Below are 23,084 nucleotides of genomic sequence, written 5' to 3'. Positions count from 1 at the left end.
AGCTCATCATAAACATCTTTCCACTCCCCACAGCCTCATACACAAAATCTGTTGCATTCTAGGAGAGCAATCAGAGTTGTAGCACTTTAGCCAAAGAACTGCCTAGATCCAAACTATTTATTCTGAGATCTGCTTGTGTTAGACCAAATCCAGTTGTGAATCTGTAATGCTCTTATCTCCTGCACTGAATTCTTTCTATGGCTGAACCCAAGCCTTCCTGTATCTGGCAGGCCCAATCAAGTGTCACAGTCATGTTTTCTAGTCAGGGGAAATGTGAAGTGCACTGATATCTTGGAGGCACTTTTTTCTGAAATGTGCTTATCGTGTAGCAAAGTTGTTAGCCTAGTGAAAAGATAATTAAATTCCAGGAAAGCATGTTGTTCCGTGGTCTATCTTGGGAATCGAGCTATCCTGGTTCTGGCTATTGCATATCATGCTCCAGTGGAAACTCCTGTTCTTTTTGGTGGGAACTGGAGGGACTTGGCCAACCTGCCTGTCATTTGGCAGTGCACCACGTTTTCAGAAAATGCCATGATGAGAGCAGTCAGTTCAGGATATGGAAGCTACAGGAATGCACGTAATGTTTTGTCTTGGAAAGATCTTTCTCCTCACTGCATCAAAGGGCCTAGTGTGTGCAACACCTACTCCTAGCAGAAAGTAATGGGTGTGCCTCTCTTTTGAGTTAGTTGTATCACTTCTTAGGTCAACTGAAGTCTGTCATTACAGGGTCGGGGACAGCCTTCATTGCAACACAGAACTCTGCCACTTTTGCAGAAGGAGTAACTTGTTTAGCTGACAGCAGTAGCAGGCTGTTACCTGTGATTTGAACCAGTGTGATGGTTCTCGGGGTACCCAGGACAGTGACTCACCTTGTGACTCCCCATCCCACCTCCAGCATGAGGGAGACTTGCTTGTGCTTAAGTGGGTGTCATCTCCCTAATATCACCAGCCAGTTAGCCACCCAAGCACTCTCCTCTGGGCCACTTACTTTGCCTTGCAGGTTATATAATAGATACTTTACTTTGCCTTGCAGGTTATATAATAGATATACCCCAGTCACCAATTTCCTTTGAAGCATTTCCCTGTGATATCCAGCCCCTGACACTGGCTGCTCAGAATTACCAAGTCTACTGTCCCGCCTCAGCATCAGCCCCCTGCTTAATACCATAGCACTTAGATATATTTATAGTGAAAACAAGAATATGTTTATTACCAAAGGTTCAATATTCATGTGATAGTGAGCAAAGACATTTGAAACAAAAGGTTAAATATAAAACAAAATACTTTCTAGACTCCAAACTATTAGGTCTACCTCTTATCTAATGAAGTTTCTCACCCAAATTCTTTTGCAGGTGACTTCAGCCAAGGTAGCAGAGATCCCATTTCAATTAATGTAAACGCTGTCCATTTACTTCCTAGGTGCAGGATAAGAGGGTGTCGTCTTTGCCTTCTGTTTATATCCTCTGAGTTTATTGTCTTTACTCAGAGGCAGCGGAACACCCCCTCATTGCTTGGTTTTCCTGTCTGCTCTTCCCTGTTGCTTTCACATATCTTCTATAACTTCATATGTAAATGGGCATCTGTTGCGTTATCTTACAAAGCTAAATTTACATCAGACAGAGAGAGAGGTGAATAAACATCTTTTGTCTCACAGAACCTGTTTCTCCACGTCTGCTGTGATACAGAGTCTAAGAACATATTTTCAGTTTATATATATAACTCCTTACATACTATCTGTACGTACATTTCACAATGATATCAATGACCAGTGTGACCCTGGATTTCATTTAAGACCTCAAATGACATTCTTTGGTGAACCAGAATGTACAGACCAGAATCAGGAGATTCTTGTAAACCCCTTGCCAGTTGACATCAAGACTTCTGGGTCACAACTCCCCTCTTACAATGATGCAGCAGGGTCAGCTACTAGATGATCTGTATTCAGAGTAACAGCCGTGTTAGTCTGTAGTCACAAAAAGAAAAGGAGTACTTGTGGCACCTTAGAGACTAACCAATTTATTTGAGCATGAGCTTTCGTGAGCTACAGCTCACTTCATCGGATACATGCCGTGGAAACTGCAGCAGACTTTATTTATACACAGAGAATATGAAAAAATACCTCCTCCCACCACAGTGTCCTGCTGGTAACAGCTAATCTAAAGTGATCATCAGATGGGCCATTTCCAGCACAAATCCAGGTTTTCACAAAACCTGGATTTGTGCTGGAAATGGCCCACCTGATGATCACTTTAGATAAGCTATTACCAGCAGGACAGTGGGGTGGGAGGAGGTATTTTTTCATATTCTCTGTGTATAAATAAAGTCTGCTGCAGTTTCCACGGCATGTATCCGATGAAGTGAGCTGTAGCTCACGAAAGCTCATGCTCAAATAAATTGGTTAGTCTCTAAGGTGCCACAAGTACTCCTTTTCTTTTTTAGATGATCTGTAGGCATTGGGTCCTAACCCTCTTGCCTGGACAAGGCATGTCCCATGATATTCCTTCCCTCTTCCTTTAGTATGCACAATTTCCAAGTCATATTCCTGGAGGAGAATGCTCCAGTATAGCAGTTTGGACTTGGTACCTTTTGGTTTGGTGCAGCCTTACCAATGGAAAATGGTCTGTCAGGACCTGAATTTTTATGTTAAATACTTAGTCTTAACTGCTTCATTGCCCACACAATAGCATAACATTCTTTTTCTCTGACAGAACAACTCTGTTCAGTGGGTGTCAGTGTTTTAGTTAAAGTGATGGGATGCTTTTTTGTTCCTTTGCCCTGTTTTGCATCAGCACCACACCGAAACCTGTGTCCGATGCAACAGTACACAGTTAAAACATTTTGCCAAAATCCAGACTGGCCAGGACAGGCTTGCCTGACAAGATTTTCTTTGCCTTGCTAAGATCTTTCTGACAAGCTTTTGTCTACACTACTTTATTTGGCTCTGTCTTTTTGCACGCCTTTGTAGTAGCAGATGCAACTTCACTGAAACCACATACAAACCGGTCGTAATAGTTAGCCAAGCATTTAAAAGACTGATCCTGTTTTTTAGTCAGCCAGCCAATAGGGAAGGAAGCAACTACTTTACAGGAATGTTGTAATTATGGCCCCCTGCCAACCTGAAGTGGGAAGAATCTGAGACTAACTCAGAATGACTTTTGTGGCTGCCACTAGACTACTAAACTGAACTAGATTATTCATGGCACTTTGTTCCCCTGCTCTGTCAAATTTGGGGGATTGTGGTATCTGTCCTCACCACAGATGTCTGGTACAATGGTATTTATCAGCCCTTCTATGCTTGGGTCCTCGGTGCTATTTACTACTGGCTATTTTGCTGCTTTTGTATGTTAGTACTGCAGCTCCTGGATACATCTTAGTCTCTACAAACATGTTCTTCATTTGAAACATTCATGTATGTTCCCTCCTGAGATATAGGTAGATTCTGGATTCCGTGCAAGCAAATGAACATTACACGTATGGTTCCTTGCAGTAGAGAGCACATTTCTACTTCTGAGTTTTGATTCACACTAAGCAAGTCAGTACACAAAGGAGCCGTAAAGGTCACAAAACAGAAATGCTGAAGCAAAACACATTCCTGCTTAATGGGATTGCTAAAATGAGAGAGAGAACCTTGTGGTTCCAGTCTGACTAGATAGCTCCTTTTATGGCTGTATGGATGCAATTTTTTCCAGTCCTGCATTGACCTATGTGTGTGTGTCTGATGTTGTTCTTTTCATAAGTGTTCTTAATTCATAAGAAGATGTCATTTAGTCCTGAAAGGTTATAAATAAAAAGAAGCTATAGGAAATTGTGTGAAGTAATCCTATAAGGATTTACGAAAGATTTCTGTGTGCGCGTTTGACAGGGAAACACTGCTGAGGTCATTATCTAGAGCTGTTCTTCTGTTCAGGGACATGTAGAGGCAGGGGAGTTGTTAATTAATACTGTGGGAGCACCTAGAGGCCTCAGCCCCAGTATGTCTGTGCTCCATCCCTGAAACCTAAGGTTTAGACCTTCAGGACATATGGCAACTTTACATTTCCTGCTGAAATTTAACACTTTAACTGTGTTTCTGAATTTGCAAAGAGCATCTAGCCCTCTTGCCTGTGGAACTATGTTAATATCTCTTTGGATGGCTTTTCAGTGTGTTTTGAACACCCGCCCCTCAGTACTGAAAGCATAAACAGACCTCTGTCACTTGAGTTAAAGGATTAAATCCATTAGCTGGTAGAAGCAGCAGGCTATTATCCTCTGAGCATCCACTGATGGGGGACACCCCCTGCACAAACATGTTGTACTGCTACCTACGCGATTGGATTCAGGAGCCAACACTGCGTGATTGCTTCTCTTGCTGCTGGAGCTCAGCCATGTCATTGAGATGATTTTTGGGAGGGGCGGCTGTTCTTTCAGCTTCTCTTCTGGTTAATTGGTGAAGTGGCATTGACTGGGGGAATATTTGCCTGAGTCATGTCAGTCAGGGAAGATAAGGCCAGTGTGAAAGAAACAAGGTTGCAAAGATGGGTGAGGTTCAGGTGGAGGACTGTTGTTTACAGGTAAATAGTGCTTTACATCTGTGTAATATTTCACACACTCCCATTTTATGGATAGGGAAACTGAGCCATGGAGGATAAAGCTACAGAGGGAGTCTGTCTCCAAGCAGGGCTTAGAAGTTGGAGATTCCTTGTACGGTGTCAGGAATATACTATACTGTCTCAGTCAGAACAATGGATGAAAGGAGGTCCATGGTTAACTGAAGGAGAGTGAGAGAGGCAACAAACTCCTTTGAATCTGTTCTAGGCTTAAGGCAGACTCTGGCAGAGGACTGATACCAAAGCAGGGCAACACCATAATTTGAGTGCACATTTCATGCAGTAAGTCAGGCTACATTAGCAGTTTTTGATCCTCTCCCATTTTGCTAAATCGCATGGTGGTCGCAGGAACAGTTGGTTTACTTACAATTGTGACTAGTCCTCTCATTTGGAAGGAGGGGAGTGAGATTGAAGATGCTAAATGCCCTTGGAGAAGGGCATTTCCATATCCACAGCATTTTACTGCAGGTTTGAAGGTCAGATGCTGGCAGATGCCCTGATAAAGTGTAACCTGTGCATTCCTAGTCACTTGTGCTTCTTGGTCTGTTAGATGCCTATGCTGTTTGCTCTTCGCCTTCCTCTTCTCTCTTGGTTTTTGGGACTCCTGTGCTGCTTAGTCCTCGTCATGCTACCTTGAGGCTGCTCTCTTACAGCTTAATCTTTTGCAACTTCTCTTCCATCCCTTTCTCCCTATATTTATTGACAATGTTGCAAATTTGTGGCCTGTTCCCCAGCCCCCTTTTCCCTTTAACCCACTTTCATTAGGTGACCACATCATAGTCCCTTGTTTCAACTACTACCGCTAGTATCTGTTCACCTCTCTTTCTAATGACCCATTTCCAAGAGTGTCTGACATCACTGCCTGAATCTCTTGTCACCAGTCCAAATTCAATGGGCTGCGAGTGTACATAGTACTTTACGGTTCTGATACAGTAGGCATTACCGATGTGCATGTCGCAATGGAACCTAAATAAATCAGTGCGCTCTAAAGATTTCCGAAGCTGTGTTTTTCTGAGGTCATTGGGGGCATGTCTACACTGCAATTAAAATCCCATGTCTGGCCTGTGCCCGCTGACTTGTGCTCATGGGTCTTGGGTTAAGGGGCTGCTTAATTGTGCTGTAGATGTTTGGGCTTGGGCAGCAGCCTGAGCTCTGGGAACCTCCCACCTTGCAGAGTCCTAGAGACCAGGCTCCAGTCTGAGCAAGAACTTCTACACCGCAATTGAACAGCTCTTTAGCCTGAGCCCATGCGCCAGCCACAGGTTTTTAATTGCAGTGTAGACATACCCTGGGTGTCCCATCTGGAGCAGCTGCAAAATTGGGCTTTTAAGATACAGGCTTATCTTGGGGGGGGATAGCATCACATACTTTTGTACGTGAATTTCCTTTGCAGAAAAAACGTAGGATTCTTAATGTCACAACACCTAATACTATCTCCCAGCAGACAAGCGTATACTGCAATTTCCTGTTGGGCTAGTACAGGGGAAATTGCTGGAATTTCTGTGTCAGCTACAAAACCACCGCTCAGTACAGCCCAGGCTAACTAGAGAACATGCACACAGGAAACATTAAGTAGTATTTAAAGAAAACGTTGAACTTCCTGGGTTCTGTTCCCATCTCCATCGTAGATACGCTGTGTGGCCCTGGACATGTCATTCAGCTGGTCTGTATGTTTCAGTTTCCCCATACGTAAAATGGGGGTTGTAATACTTACCTTAATATATCATAGGTTTATGTAATAATAATAGCACTTGCCAATTCTGTAGTACTTCTCCTCAGAGGAACATTCTTTTGCTGTCAAAGCTAGTGGGGAAAAGAATTTATAGTTTGTGTAGTACTCTACACTGCTATCTTTTTACAGAATCCCTGATTCTGTCTGTGTGCCAATGGGTCAGAACCAGATAGGACAAACTAGAATATTCAGCAATAAGGGTGTGTATTGGCAAATACTGCCAGTAAATATCCACTTATTTGTATAAGAAATATTGTCCCCTTTCCTACCTGTCTAAGGGCTTTAATTCTGATCAGTGTTTCTGAGTGGAAAATAGTGATTTTTTTTCCCATTTAGTCCAATAAATTTTAAGTGTAGGGTCAAAATTTGATAAGGACAAAAAGATAAATTTAAAGAACAATAGAAGGCTTTCTCTGTAGAATCTTGTTTCTGCTCCAGCACTTTGTCAGCTCCAAGAAAGATATGTTTTAAGTATTCAGGGCAACTTTTTCCTCCATTGGGGCACTCTGCCATTATTCAGTGAGGTTGCAACAGGTCAGCAGATGTCTCTACCAGGAAGTGGGAGCACATGAATGATCACCCATTGGGGACTCAGACTATAATGCATCCATTTTTCTCCAAGGCTCTGGACAGATTGAACAACAGACTTTGTCGCATTTGCAGGTAGCTTCTCAGGAGGTGGGTAACTCGGGATATTGCTTGTGTATTGTTTAGAGAGGTCTTCATTGCTGATGCTGAGGTTTTCCATGTGGTTTGGATCAGGATTTTAAAGCTGGGTAGCTCATTTGGACACTCCTTTATTTAAATTTATTTATTTAGGGTAAAATCTTGGCTCCATTGCAATCAATATCAAAACTCCCATTTGACTTCAATGGGGTTAGGATTTCACCTACGGAGCCTGATTCTAAAATGTGTTAGGCACCTTCTCCCTCCATTGAATTCAAATGGATTTGAAGGTGCTAAGTACTTTGTTGGATTAGACCTGTAACTTCTCTCTTCTAAAGGGAACCCTGTTTCTGATAAAATCAAGGTTCGTCTGGGTTCAGATTATGGATTACCTTCCTGTTTAGGGGCAATATTAACATGATGTATTTTAGTAAACTAAAGCAGTGGTATCTCTATCCAAGGTGATCAATCTGTCATTTAATTCATTGTGTTCAATTAAGGAATACTAGGCTTATCCTGACTCTCATTAACCTATGTGATTTCTAATGCAAAAGAAGAAGGGTAAATCAAAATACAATACTTTCTAAAATGAACACTGACACTATACAAAAAGAAAAGGAGGACTTGTGGCACCTTAGAGACTAACCAATTTATTTGAGCATGAGCTTTCTGTAGCTCACGAAAGCTCATGCTCAAATAAATTGGTTAGTCTCTAAGGTGCCACAAGTCCTCCTTTTCTTTTTGCGAATACAGACTAACACGGCTGTTCCTCTGAAACCTGACACTATACAGTGAGCTCTCACTGTAACTGGAATCCTATTTTCTGCATTTCAGTGCATTGAAACAACTAGGGATATTGAGCCAAATTCTGCTTTCAGCTACACCATCATCAGTCCACGGTCACTCTGTCATAGCTAGCGAAGCTGCAACAGAGGGAAATCTGATGCTTTTGTTCTGCATCACTACATCGGATTTCCAATATAAAATGATATTCCATGATATCGAATCTTCAAAAAAGGGAGCGTGAAAGACACTCAACAAAATATAACAACAAATATATGTGAGCATGTTAAAGCAGCATGGTCCAACACATTCCTAAATTGCAATAGAAACCAACATTAACAATAAACCATGCACAAAACCAAGGAGGAAACCGGTCTTGAGCTTCACCTAATAGGATGTCATAGGTTTGCTCTGATGTGTGTTAAGGATGAGAAGGCACCAGAGTTACAGGTTTTCAAAGAGTGGCAACTGAGATCAGCAAGGACAGAACTGTTTACCGTCTTTTGGGAAAAGCATCCAGAAGGTCCCTTGGATGGGCTGGTAATTAACTTCTGTAAATGTTAGTACTAAAATCTTGAAGCACATCAGCAGGACATTGAGCAGTTAGCATGGTGTGATCATCAATGAGTCTTGTTTTCTGAAGGTCTTTGAGCAGACTGGCTTTCATGTCCTTCAGTAATAACAATCTTACATCCAATGAAGTGGGTATTCACCCACGAAAGCTTATGCTCCAATACATCTGCTAGTCTATAAGTTGCCACAGGACTCTTTGCCAACAATCTAAGTGTGTTTACTTGGTGTTGGCCATAGAACAAAGTGTGTTATAATAATACAACTAAATGGTCCCAAGTACAGAAACCTGGAACTTTCAAATGCATCAGAGATGCAGTGTCACTTTTGAAGCATTTGGGGCTGAGAGACTGCTGCAGAAAACTGGTTAAGAGGCAGCCCAACTTACAAAAATCATCTCATTCTATTTGTGTCTCTCACTTCTGAAGTGAGAACCATCATCATTTTCTGCCTCACTGCAGAGAGATGGAGAATAATAATAATAATAATAATAATAATATAATAACAATATAATAAAAAAGAACTTGGTTTGTAAGGGAAGAAACCTCTCTCCTTTCAACAAACGGCCCTTTATAATTACAGTGGTTTGGAGGGTTTCTGTTAAACTTGAAAAAATAATTCAAACTCTCCAGTGTGGGAAAGCAAAGCAAGGACAGTGTGGCAGATAATTCTGTGCACTGAAGCTTTTCCCCTTAATGTGCTCAGCCACTTTCTACGGCAGACACATTTGTCATGTGAGGTCTGGCTGCATTTTTTTTAAACTACACACCTTATGCTTGTCTCCAATATAGGAAGGGTTTCCTGTGATCCCATTCTGCAGATGCAATATGGTTGTATTTGGCTAGTAAACAATCAGGAGTAAGCTTAATAAAAATAAAGGGAAAACTAAAATGTTGTAGCATTACAGGTATAGAGGTTTTTTCCCCCCTCCAAACATAAATCCTTGCCTATTTAAATTACAAGGGGAATGTTGCAGGAAAAAACACTAAAGTTATTCTAGCAGCAAATCTGATGCTCAGTTGCACTTAGTATGCATTTGGACACATATTCTAAATGTAACTCATTTGTTAACCAATAATTGTATTTCTTCAGCTGTAGATATAGTGCCTGAGTTCAAATACTTATTCCCAGCATGCATAGGAGAAAGATTCATTAGTGGATCTTAACGATGGTTCCATTAGTAAGATCTTACCTACAGTATTCTATTCAAAAAAATGGTAATATTTGAAGTTTACTGTTTACCAAAGAAGCATTATATCAGGCATCGTAACAGTTAAACCATAACTCTGAGAATAATACATATACAGTCCCTTGTGCTATTATACTCACTGCAGAAGTATTGAAGTTGCTGCTGTAGTCAAGAATAGGGGCCCACACAAACAACCCAAAGGAAGTAATTTATCGCCTATGGTCCCAGTACATTTATCACGATGCTACAGAGTGCTAGAGTTAACAATCCTGTTTCTGAACTGCAGGTATATGTAGGTCAACCACCTGAATAAATATTACTTGTTAATGAACTTGTCAGCTTCATAAGAAAACTTCAGAAAGATTGCTAGGATTTTTAAAACCAGCAGAATCAAGTAAACGTGAATTAAATAGTTTAAGATTCTCATACTCTTGCTTTGAGAAAGACAAATGTTGAGAAGAGTGCAAGCCTGCTTCCAGTGAGAACAATAGCAAAATGAGGCAGTGTTACCCAAGGGTTAGGACACTGGACTTGGACTCAGGAGACTTGAGTTCTACTCTGGACTCTACCACTAGTCTTCTAGGCAAGTCACTTAACTGCTCTATGCCTCAGTTTCCCTAGCTGCAACATGGAGATAATGTCATTCACCTCCTTTGTAGAGTGCTCTGTATAGGTAATAGTTGTATTGTTAAAACTCCCATTGACTTGAATGGTGCAGCAACAAGTCCCAATTTCAAGACTTAAACCTATGACTATTATGTTTAAAGTCAGGGTAAAGACAGTCACTACTTACCCTGCTTTGTTAGAGTAAATTTTAAATGTTAATTCTGATCCACCTCTTATTACTGAAAAGATGTTTTGTCTCCCAGTCCGTCCAGTTCTCAACAATATCGGATGATCCAGGTAATGGGCTTGCTTCTTCACTGCCTTGCTCCTATTTAAAATTCGTGAAAAATGCATGTGTAATGCTAATTAATCAGAGCGTCTTACACTCTCTTGCAGAAGTTTAACAATGACACTCGCTGCAAGGCAGGGGGAATCAAAAGTAAAAATTTGTTGTACAATTCTAATAGTTTCCATTTTGTGGGCGACAGTATGATAGCCCTTTTATTTTTCTAATACATGCCAGTTGTTTTCTATCTTAATGCTTCTTCATGTTGCTAAGGATACACAAGCAACAGGCATTTAACATGCTGAAGGGATGAATTTTAAAACGGAAACATTATCGCCTAATCTCTATATTTTCTGGCAAAGTTATAAAAGGTTAAATGAAAAAAAAGTACTTATTTTCAATGTTGACTCTGAAAACTTGCATACTATCTAAATCATTCAAAGTTCATGACCTATGAAATCAAGTTAATGGTTCTGATAAAAAATTTGAGTTGACAAGACTCCTGTCTTTATTTAATGATTTTTTCCCCTTCTTCCTCTTAAGTTTAATAGGGTCAATGGTTCCTATTCACGATGTATTTTTATATCCTAACTATAGATTGAATAGTGATATTATCCTTGTTCTGCTTGAATAGTATATATGGACCTAAATGTATCAGACTGATATATTCGCATGTGATCCTGAAAACACAGGTATGCATAGTGGTTGCTTCAGTAGATACCGGAGCTGCTCTGTAATAATTTATGAATACTGTATGTTGACCTGGTTCCTGTCTTGTTTACAGCGTGAATATGTTGGTTTAGTTTAATAGGGGGAAAGTTGTCAGGAAAAAACAAACAGGAAGGGAAACACTGACTAAAAATAATCTACCCTTTGGCAAATGCTTAGAAGTTGTTAAGAGACATGTCTGAACTATTATCTTTGAAGATTTGACCTCCTGGCTCCAGCCAGCTTACAAAACTGGATTTGATAAGCATGGACAAGGTCTGGGAATCAGAAGATCAAAAGGGCAGTAATAGTTTAAAAAGGAAAACTTTCTGAAGATGGGGGAAGTTCTTTGAGGGAACCAGACTGCCATACAGGACCCACTGGGATGTTTGAAGAAGGTTTCCCCTGCCTAGGCTACCATCAGGGGATAGACCTGCATGTGGGTTGTTGTTTTAAGATCTTTTTAATCTAAATGCTTGGTTTCAACAGCAAAATAAACAATACTGCGGTTTAAAGAAGGCTGTTCGGTCACTATATACAGCACTGTTCACAGACTCCCAAAGTGTAGAACTGTAGGGGTCAAACCCAGTTGGGCCTACTGGGTAAGCACGGTTGATACATTGGGCAATAGCCCAGGGTCCACTCTAAGAGTGGGAGACTTGGGGAATTCCACCTCAGGAGAGGAAAGGGCCTGACACCTGAGGGGATGTTCTCAGAGAGACCAGAAAGTGGTCAAAAGTGCAGCTAATCCTGAGCTGTGACAATTACTACCATGACAATTCCTGTTGAAAACAATACAAATACACAAGAGTCTATTTTATTTAGAATATTTTCGCCATACTCATCACTGTAGTATGTGAGCACTACACTTGATAGCAATTGTTCAAAGGATTAGGCCTTTATTTTTTATTTTCTTGAAAGAAATAAACTGGTGGAGAGTGGAGGAATTGTGTTGTTTTGTTTTTGTTTTCTTTAATGCCACATCATAATGTTTGATTGCAAGCATATAAAAGGAAAAGACACTGCAATCTCTTTGTTTATAGCTTTTGGTTTCAATTACTATGTGTGTTCTGTGGTGATTTTCTTATCTCCAAGAGCTTGGTAAAAATGAGATGTTGCATATTGGGATGACATCTGCAAAACATTGCAAAGAACACTCCCCAATATTCTTATCTAAAAATGTTTTTGTATCAGCTACATTTATAGTTACCTTGTAAATGCCTGTGCATTGAAAAACAGATGAAGTCCAACTAGAAGTACCATGGACAGCATTTCCGGAGCCTTGAGTTATTTGTCTATCTTTCAAACAATCCTGATTCACAGTATCAAGAAATATACTTTTAGTACACATTGTACCCTTTTAAAATAAGGTCTGTGAATCGCTATATATCTTTTGTTTGCAGGCTATCTAGCTAAAGAAATGCACCAAAAGAGCCTCACCTAATTTGTTCTCCAATTCACCTGAGCTGTATACAGTCAGGGGACTTCGGGTTTCAGTGTCAGCCAGGTCATTTATTTCTTGCTCACCAGAAAATAATTAAAGTCAAATGATCCATGATCATTGCCTTACTGGAAAAGGTACCATATAAACCCACATAATAATTTTTGGTTTTATTAGTGCTGTGTCATTGTGCAGTATTTACATGAAGGAAAGGCATGGAATTCCAATTCAAATGTGATTCTTATTCCTGCAAAACGAGAGGTGCCAGTAAGTTGACTCTTTGCTTTCCAATTTGATTGTCTTGAGAACCTACAGGACAATGTCCTAATGCTGTGATTTAGTCAACACTGAAAGCCTCCGTACCCAGAACATTGCAACTAAAGATGAGCTAACAGGTCAAATGTTTGAAATTATTTATGGCTATCTTTTGTGATCCTCCCCTCCCTCCCCCCCAACTCCCTAATTCCAGTCCATTTGGAACATTCTGTGGATGGATTCATTTTTGGTGGTGGATTACAGTGCCCTTGCTGTGTAATAGTAAATATGTCATTATGAAGTGGGTGAAACACAGTATCTGAGATAGGGAGGTGTGGGCAGCATGGCATGTGTCGTGTCTGAGCATCACCATCCTCTGTCTTTTCTACGAAAATGTAATAGCTGGGGGCCAGTTAAAGGTCAATATAAAGAAAATTGACAGTGTAGGAAAATACCTACACAGGCACTTGCCTTCTAGAATTCTCACTATTACACCAAACCATACATAATATCTTTCCAGAGATAAGGTTCCCACACCGCCTCCCTGCAGTTTACACGAAAGCCCAGTCTGATTTATGAGTTAGTTGGCACATCAGATTTTTGTAATGGGATTGTACATTCAGTCTAACAGAAACATATGCTTACCAGAACAGTATGATGGCACCATGATTAACTGATTTGGTAACAGCATTCCCTCCATGAAATAATTTAGACAATGCAGTAGGTATAGTTGACCCAGTCCTATACTAGGGATTTGCAATGAAGGTTAATGCCTTTTGATTGAACTGATGAAATAACAATGTGATCATAAAGGTAGATGTGAATGGGTTGGATCTGGCAAACTTTTTTTTTCATTAATCATCTACAATAATTTATGATGTTGAAGCTTTTTCGTACAATTGTTGGATTTTTTAGGTTAAAAGAAAAAAAAACAAAATGAAACGAGGCATGAGGGATCTCCTTACAGGTCTCAGTAATTAGAGTACCTGATGTGCCTACACTCACCCATTGTAACTGTGCAGTCGTAAGGGACTCTAGAGCCAGACCCCCCTTTATTATAAGAGGGATGGGGGCAATGCATGGTGCTCTATTGGCAGCCCAGGGGCTCTGGAGCTTGGTCCATCCCCTTCATCCAAAATAGCCTGAATTTGGTGACCTTTTGGGATTCTACAAAAGACGTGTATTTAGTAGAGTTTGGGGAGAGGGTAGAGGGTATGGTTCTCAGAACAATGATGGGGAGTAGACTAGAAAATCAATTTTTTTTACATTTTTTTTAATTTTTTTTTTGGTAGTTGCTGACTGGCTGGCCAGGTGGATTGTTGAATGTTCATTTTTAATGCTAGGTTAGGATTATTTGAAAATTTTCTGATGAAAATTTCTTTTGGCAGAAAATTCTGCTTTCAACTAACTGGTTTTCTTGTGGGAAGTGTTTGTTTTATTTGTGCACGCTCTCTCTTTCTCTCTCAAATTTTTGTTTGTCCAACTATAGATAGAAAAACAAAAATTTTCATCTGAAAACCAAGATTTTTGGTTACTGGCAGTTTTCAGCCAACATTTTTGTTGGGTTTTGTGGAGGGAGGGAGGGAGGGTCAAAATTTTCAATGTGCAAAAAATATTCCCCACAGCTCTTCTGGAGACATTAAGTTGTCATATTAGTTAATTGTTAGGGTGCCTAGAGCTCTGGTATAAACATCTCTTGTATTATTTATATCAGACAAACTAATACCCATGCAGAGACAGTGTCACTTGAAACAGCTTCACAATAGTGCTCGCTGTTCTGCAGTGGTTGTTACAGGAAGGCAAGTAGAATGAAGAACTGAAGGAGACATGCCTCCAAGACCCTTGGTTTCTGATTTTGTGTAGCCTTTGGCTAGTTTTATGGTGCTAGCTCAAAATTATATCTGCCAACTTTATACCACTGATTTGAAAGTTATCGGTGGGGGGTTATTCAAAAAATGGATGATTGATAGATGGAACAGCTGTTATTGACAAAGAACGCAGTGTGAAGTACTTTGTTATTGACAAAGAATGCAGGTGTGATTATTTCTTGTAGTTTTGTTGTCTGTATGGTCTCTGCCTTTGCATTTCATCATTCTATCTCCCTCTCCCCCGTTTTGAATCATATTGCAATAAAAAACTGCAGTAAATATCAGAGGATTCATGGTGTTTAGCTTTTACCATGTGTAAATATTTTAAAAGTGGACACATTTAAAAATAATTTCTCCTACAGAACAGTCTGTGTGTTTTGGTGCCATTTATTACCAGACGTTTAGGTTTGATTCCTGCAATGAATACAAAGTTAGAGGCAATGCCACAGTTACATAAAGTTACTTTCTAACTATAATTCCATCTGATATTGTGTGTGTGTAATGTGAAAACAAAAATTGTGTTGTGGGGGTGGGAGTTGTAAATCAGGAGAAAACAAAGCGTGAAGAGTGGATGAACTGGGGATGAAGGGGTTGGTGATGTGAGGTATGGAGCCTTTCATCCATAGGTCAGTGATTTTAAATTAGTCTTTAGTGAGGAGTGGCCAAAAGTTATCTGCAGGATTTTCGCTGATCAATGTCTTCTGTGAAACTGTTGTGTGGTCTTAGTGCTGGTTGTGCTACCTAGGTTTATACACACACCATGAAAAGACAGACCCTGCTCCAGTGAGCTTACAATCTAAGTATAAAACAAATGATACATTTTGCCTTATCCGTTGTGTCTCCCTGGTAACTGAGAGAGAGTTGTGATGAGTGTAATTAGCAGCAGTCATCTCACAAGCAGCAATATAGCTAAGTGTTTCTCTAAAGTGCACTCCACCATAATGTCCAAGCATTGATAGAATGGATTTGTCTTTAAAGCATGAAACTGATCCAAAAATTGTAATGCACTTTTGAAGATGCAAATGATGGCTTGTTTCATAAGGACTTGAGGCAGCAATGGTGTTGGCTTAATTGATAGGAGAAGGTTAAGGGAATATTTACTAATGTTCCCAATTTAGAAGGGAGTCTATTTAAAAAACTGTAAAGTGACAAGGTAATAGGAAATATTGTTGCAGCTATTAGCCAGATGTTGACCTTTCCCATCTTAAGATTGCACAGCATTTATCTTGGATCCAGAGGGCAATTGATTCTCTCTTCAAGGGGAGCTGACATTCTAACTATATTATCTCTGGTATATGTGTACCCGGGTTATTGACCAAATGAGAAAGTCAGATGCTGTAGGTAAAGGGCAGGGTAGTTTAATCTAAATGCAGAGGTACACTGAGGTCTTTTGTATTCTGACCTATAAAATTATCATTTGTGCCCAAAGGACCTCAAGTCTGCATTGTTCCTGTTGGTTATTAAATGTCTATATATTCTCAAACAAGATACATGAGAGAGAATATAAAATCCAGGCATATCCGTCAGTCCTGCAGGGGAATAAGCTATACTAATTGGTGTGGAAGGGATACTGTGCAAACCAATTTAAGATTCAAAATGGAGATTTGGCTTAAAATTTAAAATGTGGAGAGGCAACAGTGGTGTGTGGCACACAAAATCTATTAAAATCATTTTTTCCCATTATCACTTCCTATGGCAATTTTAAAAATTGTGTCCCCTGAAATCCTGTGAAACTAGAATATGGCAAGGTGGGGACAGTGCTTAGGAACCAGTGTGTGCAAATAACCAGAACAAGGGGAAGCTGATCATTCTATTCTTCATTGTCCAAGCTGAATAAAATGCAAAAGAAATGTTGTGTAAATTAGGTATTTAATAATTTTGTTTTAATAATCTTGGGGCTGTTATTTTTATATTGCTCATTTTATTGAATTATATAGACAGTTGCTTGAAGTATTTCTGAGCCCAAAGGGAAGTATTATTTATGTGTATTGTAGTGGCACCTAATCATGGACCAGACCCCATTGTGCTGTCCATCAAGCATGTAAGAGAGACTGTCCCTACTCCAGGTTTCAGAGTAACAGCCGTGTTAGTCTGTATTTGCAAAAAGAAAAGGAGTACTTGTGGTACCTTAGAGACTAACCAATTTATTTGAGCATAAGCTTTCGTGAGCATCCGATGAAGTGAGCTGTAGCTCACGAAAGCTTATGCTCAAATAAATTGGTTAGTCTCTAAGGTGCCACAAGTACTCCTTTTCTTTTTGTCCCTACTCCAAAGACCTTACAATGTATTGAATGAAATTACATAGTTCAATAAGGATTTCTGAATGTAACACTTCCCAAACCTGTTTCTTATTCAGACATAGACCCATCCAATATGACATAGCTACTTAAACAGACATACAAATAGCCAGTCTCCACACAGGGCTGTGTGCAAAAAACTTTTGTCTGCATCACCCTCTTGAAGTATTCCTCTAAGGAGAATAGAGAGCTCCCCAGGTTTAAATTGGCATAGATCATTGAAGCGAACAGGTTTATGCCTGTTTAAGCGCCCAATCCAGCACCCTTTGAAGGCAGCAGAAAGCCTCCCAATGACTTCAGTGATCTTTGAATCAGACTCTAAAACCCACTGAGGATTTTGGCCTGTAAGGTTTTTTTATTGTGCCATCTCATGCATGAGAAGCACCTTTGAAAAGGACAGCGTTTTAAAAGAGTCATGCTACCTTTCCTAATTCTTCTCTGCAATGTCTGCCTCATCTGTATTGCTGCCTTCATTAATATTCTGATGGACATTTACAAGTCCCCAGGGTACTCTGAATTTGTAATCGGGAAATTGGAAGATGCGTGTCCATAATATTTATATGGGTACATATTTAAATACGATTCATATGCATACATTAATTTGATTAAATGTTTTGCACAGGCTAAGCATTATTAGACTTCACCACTTAAAGCATCTCATGTGTGTTTTGTGCCTATGAAGTTGGCACTGAAACATTTTTATGGTATATTTTCAATAGTCAGAAAAATGGATGAGCTTTTTAGTTACTGAACTCTTTGTCTTAAAAATAACCAACTCCCACTACAGTCTACCTGCGATATGCTGTGCTTAACTGATTTCATTTTGATAGTGCTGTAAGCTGGTCTCTGATAATTGCCTTCTGTAATTGGAACAAATTTATGATTATGCTAATTCATCCTCTGCCACCCAATGTAGAGAAGCTGAGTTAATCCATATCTGCCCCTGCATTTCTACTTTCTTTTGTAGATCATTACATGATTAGCCTTTGGTGGAAATTTATGGGAACATTTTAATTCTGAGCAGGCATGATTTCTGGGGAAGAAAAACATTTATATATAAAAACTTAAGTTGCATTATAGACCGCCATTCTGAAACTTCATTCATGAGTCAAGCATTAAAGATCTTCAGACGTCTAATCCTTAAAAAGGCAGCTATTTTCAGCACATTATAATGAATTGCATGACATCCACTGATGATAAAGCAAGGGAAGTTAAATGCTAATGAATTTTAAGTCAACTCTTTAGAGATTCCAGGTTAAAAATTCAGAGTTAGGGATTCATTTGGATATGGAAATGTGGTGAATTATCTCACACCTTTACTTTTTGTGTCCTTTGTGGAGAAGTTATCTAAAGGGAACCTAGATCACTGGAAATGGTAAAATAAAAAAAGCCAAGTTAGCAATTCATCCTTTAAAAAATTGCTTTCTAAACTCCTGCTGCTTTAGAAGTATTAATCAGATGTGGCAGAGGCACCTTCCCGTTTTAAAGAAAGTAATTCTCTAGGAGAAGGGGGTCTTGCAGTGGTGGCTGGGATTAGTGAGGAGAATTCACAGTGCTGTCAAACATGCAGATAAAAAGTAAAAGGCACTGCATGCCCTCGCTTACAAATCATCTTTTGATTGCACATCTCTCAATGTTTTCACGTTTATGTTCCGTCTGTTTAATGTTCTCCCTTCACACCGATCATCATTCTTTTAAATGTTTTGCGTTAATGTAAACGTTTTTCATTCGCAATCTCAGGCTCAGTAAACAATGGATCACAGTGCGCTCGCACGCGCACGCTCTCTCTCTCTCTCCTGGAAAATATTGAGTTGTCTAAAGGAAAAATAGCGTGAAGTCCAAAAGTGCTGCTGTAACAGAAACCTGGAACTAAAAAAAAATTGATCTGGTGAGAGAGTCACAATGTAAAATATATATAGGTGTAAAATCATGAACTCCAGTCTGCACTAGCACTAGTCACATTTGTCATTTCACTTAATATTACTAGACATGTTTGTCATTTCCTTGCACATAAAGTGAATGTAATTCTGACTGTGGCCATTGGAATTCTGTCACTTGGCTTGTTCTGGTGCTGTGGTTCCACAGTTTAACTTGGATTCCTAGTTTCTTTGATGGGGCATAGTCTGATTGCAAGTGTTGAAGTTAATTGCATGTAGGAAAATGAATAGTATGTGGATTTCAATTCACTTGATAGTTTCCTACCTCACTCAGACTAAAGGGAACTGTAATAAACCTGTGTAAATCCATCTAAAGAATAATCATTGATGGAGGAAGAGTATGATCAAATAATCCATAGGTGGTAAAACAAGGAAGGATAGCCCCTAAAGCTAAAAATGAGGAAGACACCTTAACAGGTACATTCAAATACTGCTTACACATCCTATGTAATCCCAGTAAAATGAATAGGCCAGAACTTGAGCCTGAGGCCTTGTCTACAGTACAGGGGAAATTCGATCTAAGCTATGCAATTTGAGTTATGTGACTAGCATAACTCAAATCGACGTAGCTTTGATCTACTTACCACGGGGTCCATACTACACGATGTTGATGGGAGATGTTCTCCTGTTGACTCCCCCTACTCTTCTCGATCTGGTGGAGTACAAGAATTGACGGGGGAAGCGATCTGCGGTCAGTTTAGTGGGTCTTCACTAGATCCGCTAAATTGACCACCGATGCATCAATCACTACTTGTCGATCCCCTGGTAAGTGGAAACAAGTCCTTATCAATTAGGCGTTGGTAAAAGGGAGGTGATTCTGTTCAGGGATAGAGGTCAGCTGAAACACCAGTGAGAATAAATGCAAGGAGTGGGACTGATGAATTAAGGTGTCTATAACTATGTGATTGCTATCAAGACTGACCAATAGAGGAGGTGGTTTCTAGGCTGTGACAGAACATACCTTAGATGTTCATCCAACATTGTGTAGGTTTCAGAGTAACAGCCGTGTTAGTCTGTATTTGCAAAAAGAAAAGGAGTACTTGTGGCACCTTAGAGACTAACCAATTTATTTGAGCATAAGCTTTCGTGAGCTACAGCTCGCTTCATCGGATGCAACATTGTGTAGTTTCTCTCTAAACATTGTCTGGTCTCACGTGCAGCACAGAAGTATATGTCCCAGGAACTGTCCTTTAGTTTCCATGAAAGAGAGTGTTAAGGAACAATGTTAAATAATGGTAAGGTTTGAAACACAAAATACATAACTAATGTTATGGTGATGGGAGCATTATGAGTACCTAGATACATAAAAGTGTTTAGAATGCTTCATGCTAAACTTAACAATGATGCTGTATCTTTAACTCATCTTGCTGTGATTTCTTTTTTGCCTAATAGCATACGTTAAAAATAGAGGAGGAAATGTACCCCAAGCTTGAATTTTTCAGCTATTGTGTTTATAAAATATGTCATATGGCTCAAATGTGCATCCAGTCCCTTGCTTAGCAGACCTGTATACTTGTCAATAAATTTCTTATATCCATGGGTATCATATAAGAAAAACATTGCCGTAAACCCAGTCTCCCTTCAAAGGCTGGCTTCCATCTGACTGTGCCATGTTGCAGAGACGTTACGAACTATAGGTATGTCAGTTGCACACCTTCTGTCCCCAGCTAACCAAAATGACTAATGGTACTGGAAGAGGAACCTGCTGTTTGGCATGAAATCTAATTGGCTTTGATGGTCTGCTTTTGCAGATTTGTTTATAAACTGGAAAATCTACAAATTGCAGACCATCTGCATGGAACAGTGTGCTGAAGAATGCCTGTAGTCTGCAAATCCACGAGCTCATTACCTCAAAGTTGCAAGTCGTTCCACAAGTTCCCAACTGAGGTTATCCATCTGAACAGAAACTTGGAAGGGTGTTTGACTTCAGGACACAACCCTACCTCCTTTCAGTCTGAAAAACCTATCTATAAAAATGAGACACATTTGTTCAGCCTCTTAACGGGGTCTATAGATTCCACTTCTGTTTTTAGTTTCTCAGTTCTGTAAAACACCAATTCACCATGCCTTAAATTAATATGTCAGTCAAACATTCCCAAGTGCCTTGCAGATAGCTTCTGCAGTAACAATAACTATCCCTGGGTCATGGTTATTTTCACTGTGCATCTTTCTCTCCAGCTGTTCTGCTTCATTCTCTTCTCATCTCCCTACCCATCAGGTGGAATGGCTTAAGAATGAGGAGCCCATCGATTCCAACCAGGATGAGAACATCGACACCAGGGCAGATCACAACCTGATCATCCGCCAGGCCCGTCTGTCTGATTCTGGGAACTATACCTGCATGGCTGCCAACATAGTGGCCAAGAGAAGGAGCATGTCTGCGACAGTCGTGGTGTATGGTCAGTGGAAACGTGTAATATTTACTGCCTGGATTCTTTGCATTCGTAATAACCAGTGGGTTGCAAATAAAGATCATATTTGTTTGTACAGTGCCCAGCACAATGGGGTCCTTGTCTGTGATGAGGGCTTCCAGGCACTCCAAGAGGACAAAAATAATAAATAATCCTTGTTCCAGTTATTAATAAGGTCCACTTATAAACCTGGCCAAAGAAATAAGCCTTACACGTGGTGCTCTTAAGCCCTAATTCAGGAAAGCTCTTAAGCACATGTCTAATTTGGGGGGAGGGATAGCTCAGTGGTTTGAGCATTGGCCTGCTAAACCCAGGGTTGTGAGTTCAATCCTTGAGGGGGCCATTTAGGGATCTGGGGCAAAAATTTGGGATTGGTCCTGCTTTGAGCAGGGGGTTGGACTAGATGATCTTCTGAGGTCCCTTCCAACCCTGATATTCTATGATTCTATGAAATACCATTCTGAATAGAGATATGCTCAAGTGCTTCCCTTAATTGGACCTATATAGCATTATACAAACACTAGATAATGAATCTAAGGGCTGGTCTTCACTTCCGGGAGGTCGACACTACTGCAATTGATGCAGCAGGGGTCGATTTAGCAGGTCTAGTGAAGACCCGATAAATCGACGGCAGAGTGCTCTCTGGTTGACCCCGGTACACCACCTCTCCGAGAAGAGTAAGGAGGAAGTCAACCTAAGTGACGTCGACTCCAGCTACGTAGCTGGAGTAGTGTAACTTAGGTTGACTTACCCCGGTAGTGAAGACAAGCCCTTAAATGTTGTGTGGCACTGGTAAAAGAAGCAGAAACTTTTATTTTTACCACACCCTGTTGCTTACAGTGTTTGTTAAACTGGAGAGTGACATTTTATCGATGAAGTCAGAGGCATGCCTAAACCATCACTTTTTAAAAAAACGATTGTGTTTATCCTTTAAGTGAAGCATATTTGAAGAGAACTGAGGTGCCTGCCTCCACATTCCCTTTAGAGTCTCACTGTCAGTCATTACACCTTCTGGCATATAAACCCACCAAAGGCAAACACAGCAGTTCTTTGACACCGTGTCCTTTATGTAATTGCATCCTGGTGCTATTTAGGTGGTGATGCCCCTATTTGGGCTTGGAATTTACCTTGCAGAATATATAAAAAAGAAAAATCTGAGAACAAAGGGATCAGAAATAAAGACTTGATGCTTAAGTCTTACCATGCCATCCATAATGCCATGCGTGTGTGTTGCAGTGAATGGAGGCTGGTCGTCATGGACTGAGTGGTCTAACTGCAATGTGCGGTGTGGCCGAGGCTGGCAGAAGCGATCCCGGACCTGTACCAACCCTGCTCCGCTCAACGGGGGTGCTTTTTGTGAGGGAATGTCAGTGCAGAAAATTACCTGCACTTCACTTTGCCCTGGTGAGATATCCAAGTCTAACTTTAAATGTGACACCAAGAGAGCATTCTCTCCATCTGAAGTGCTCCGTGGCTTCCTGTGCTATGCAGAGCTACCGGGATCAAAGGGGAAATGGGAAGGCATTTGTTTAGACCGAAGTTCATAGTCTGTGCTTTTTATCTTTTTGTGCAATAGCAAAAGACTTAAAATCATCTGTGACCTGATCTGGTAGGGTGCTTGGTGCCCAGTGAATTCACCTGGGTGCTTAGGCACTAAACAGTGATTGTTATGATATAAAGAGAGGTCTCCACGTATTCAAGGACTGGTCCCCCTTAAAACTTGGCACAGCACTCCATTCCTTACCTCCT

At 40.2% G+C, this 23,084-nt stretch overlaps 1 protein-coding gene across 9 annotated transcripts in view; it reads left to right on the top strand.

The window, feature by feature from the left end:
• The window catches only part of UNC5D (unc-5 netrin receptor D), a 293,186-nt gene that overhangs the window by 189,135 nt on the left and 80,967 nt on the right, over window positions 1–23,084 (top strand). For 7 of the 9 annotated variants that reach the window (XR_012156277.1, XM_073325000.1, XM_073324999.1 and 4 more), the window contains 2 exons: window positions 21,143–21,323; window positions 22,572–22,739. Coding sequence is in view for 8 of the 9 variants with exons in the window: in XM_073325000.1 (XP_073181101.1) it covers window positions 21,143–21,323; window positions 22,572–22,739 (349 nt within the window). In the remaining variant the exon portion in view is untranslated. The remainder of the gene's footprint in view (window positions 1–21,142; window positions 21,324–22,571; window positions 22,740–23,084) is intronic. The other 2 variants (XM_073325005.1, XM_073325004.1) reach the window with 1 other exon arrangement.

Source organism: Lepidochelys kempii, chromosome 26 (genome assembly GCF_965140265.1).
Source record: "Lepidochelys kempii isolate rLepKem1 chromosome 26, rLepKem1.hap2, whole genome shotgun sequence".
Taxonomy (NCBI): Eukaryota; Metazoa; Chordata; order Testudines; family Cheloniidae; genus Lepidochelys; species Lepidochelys kempii.
The sequence above is the reverse complement of the archived record's forward strand: the minus strand, read 5'-3'. Positions and strand labels throughout refer to the sequence as shown.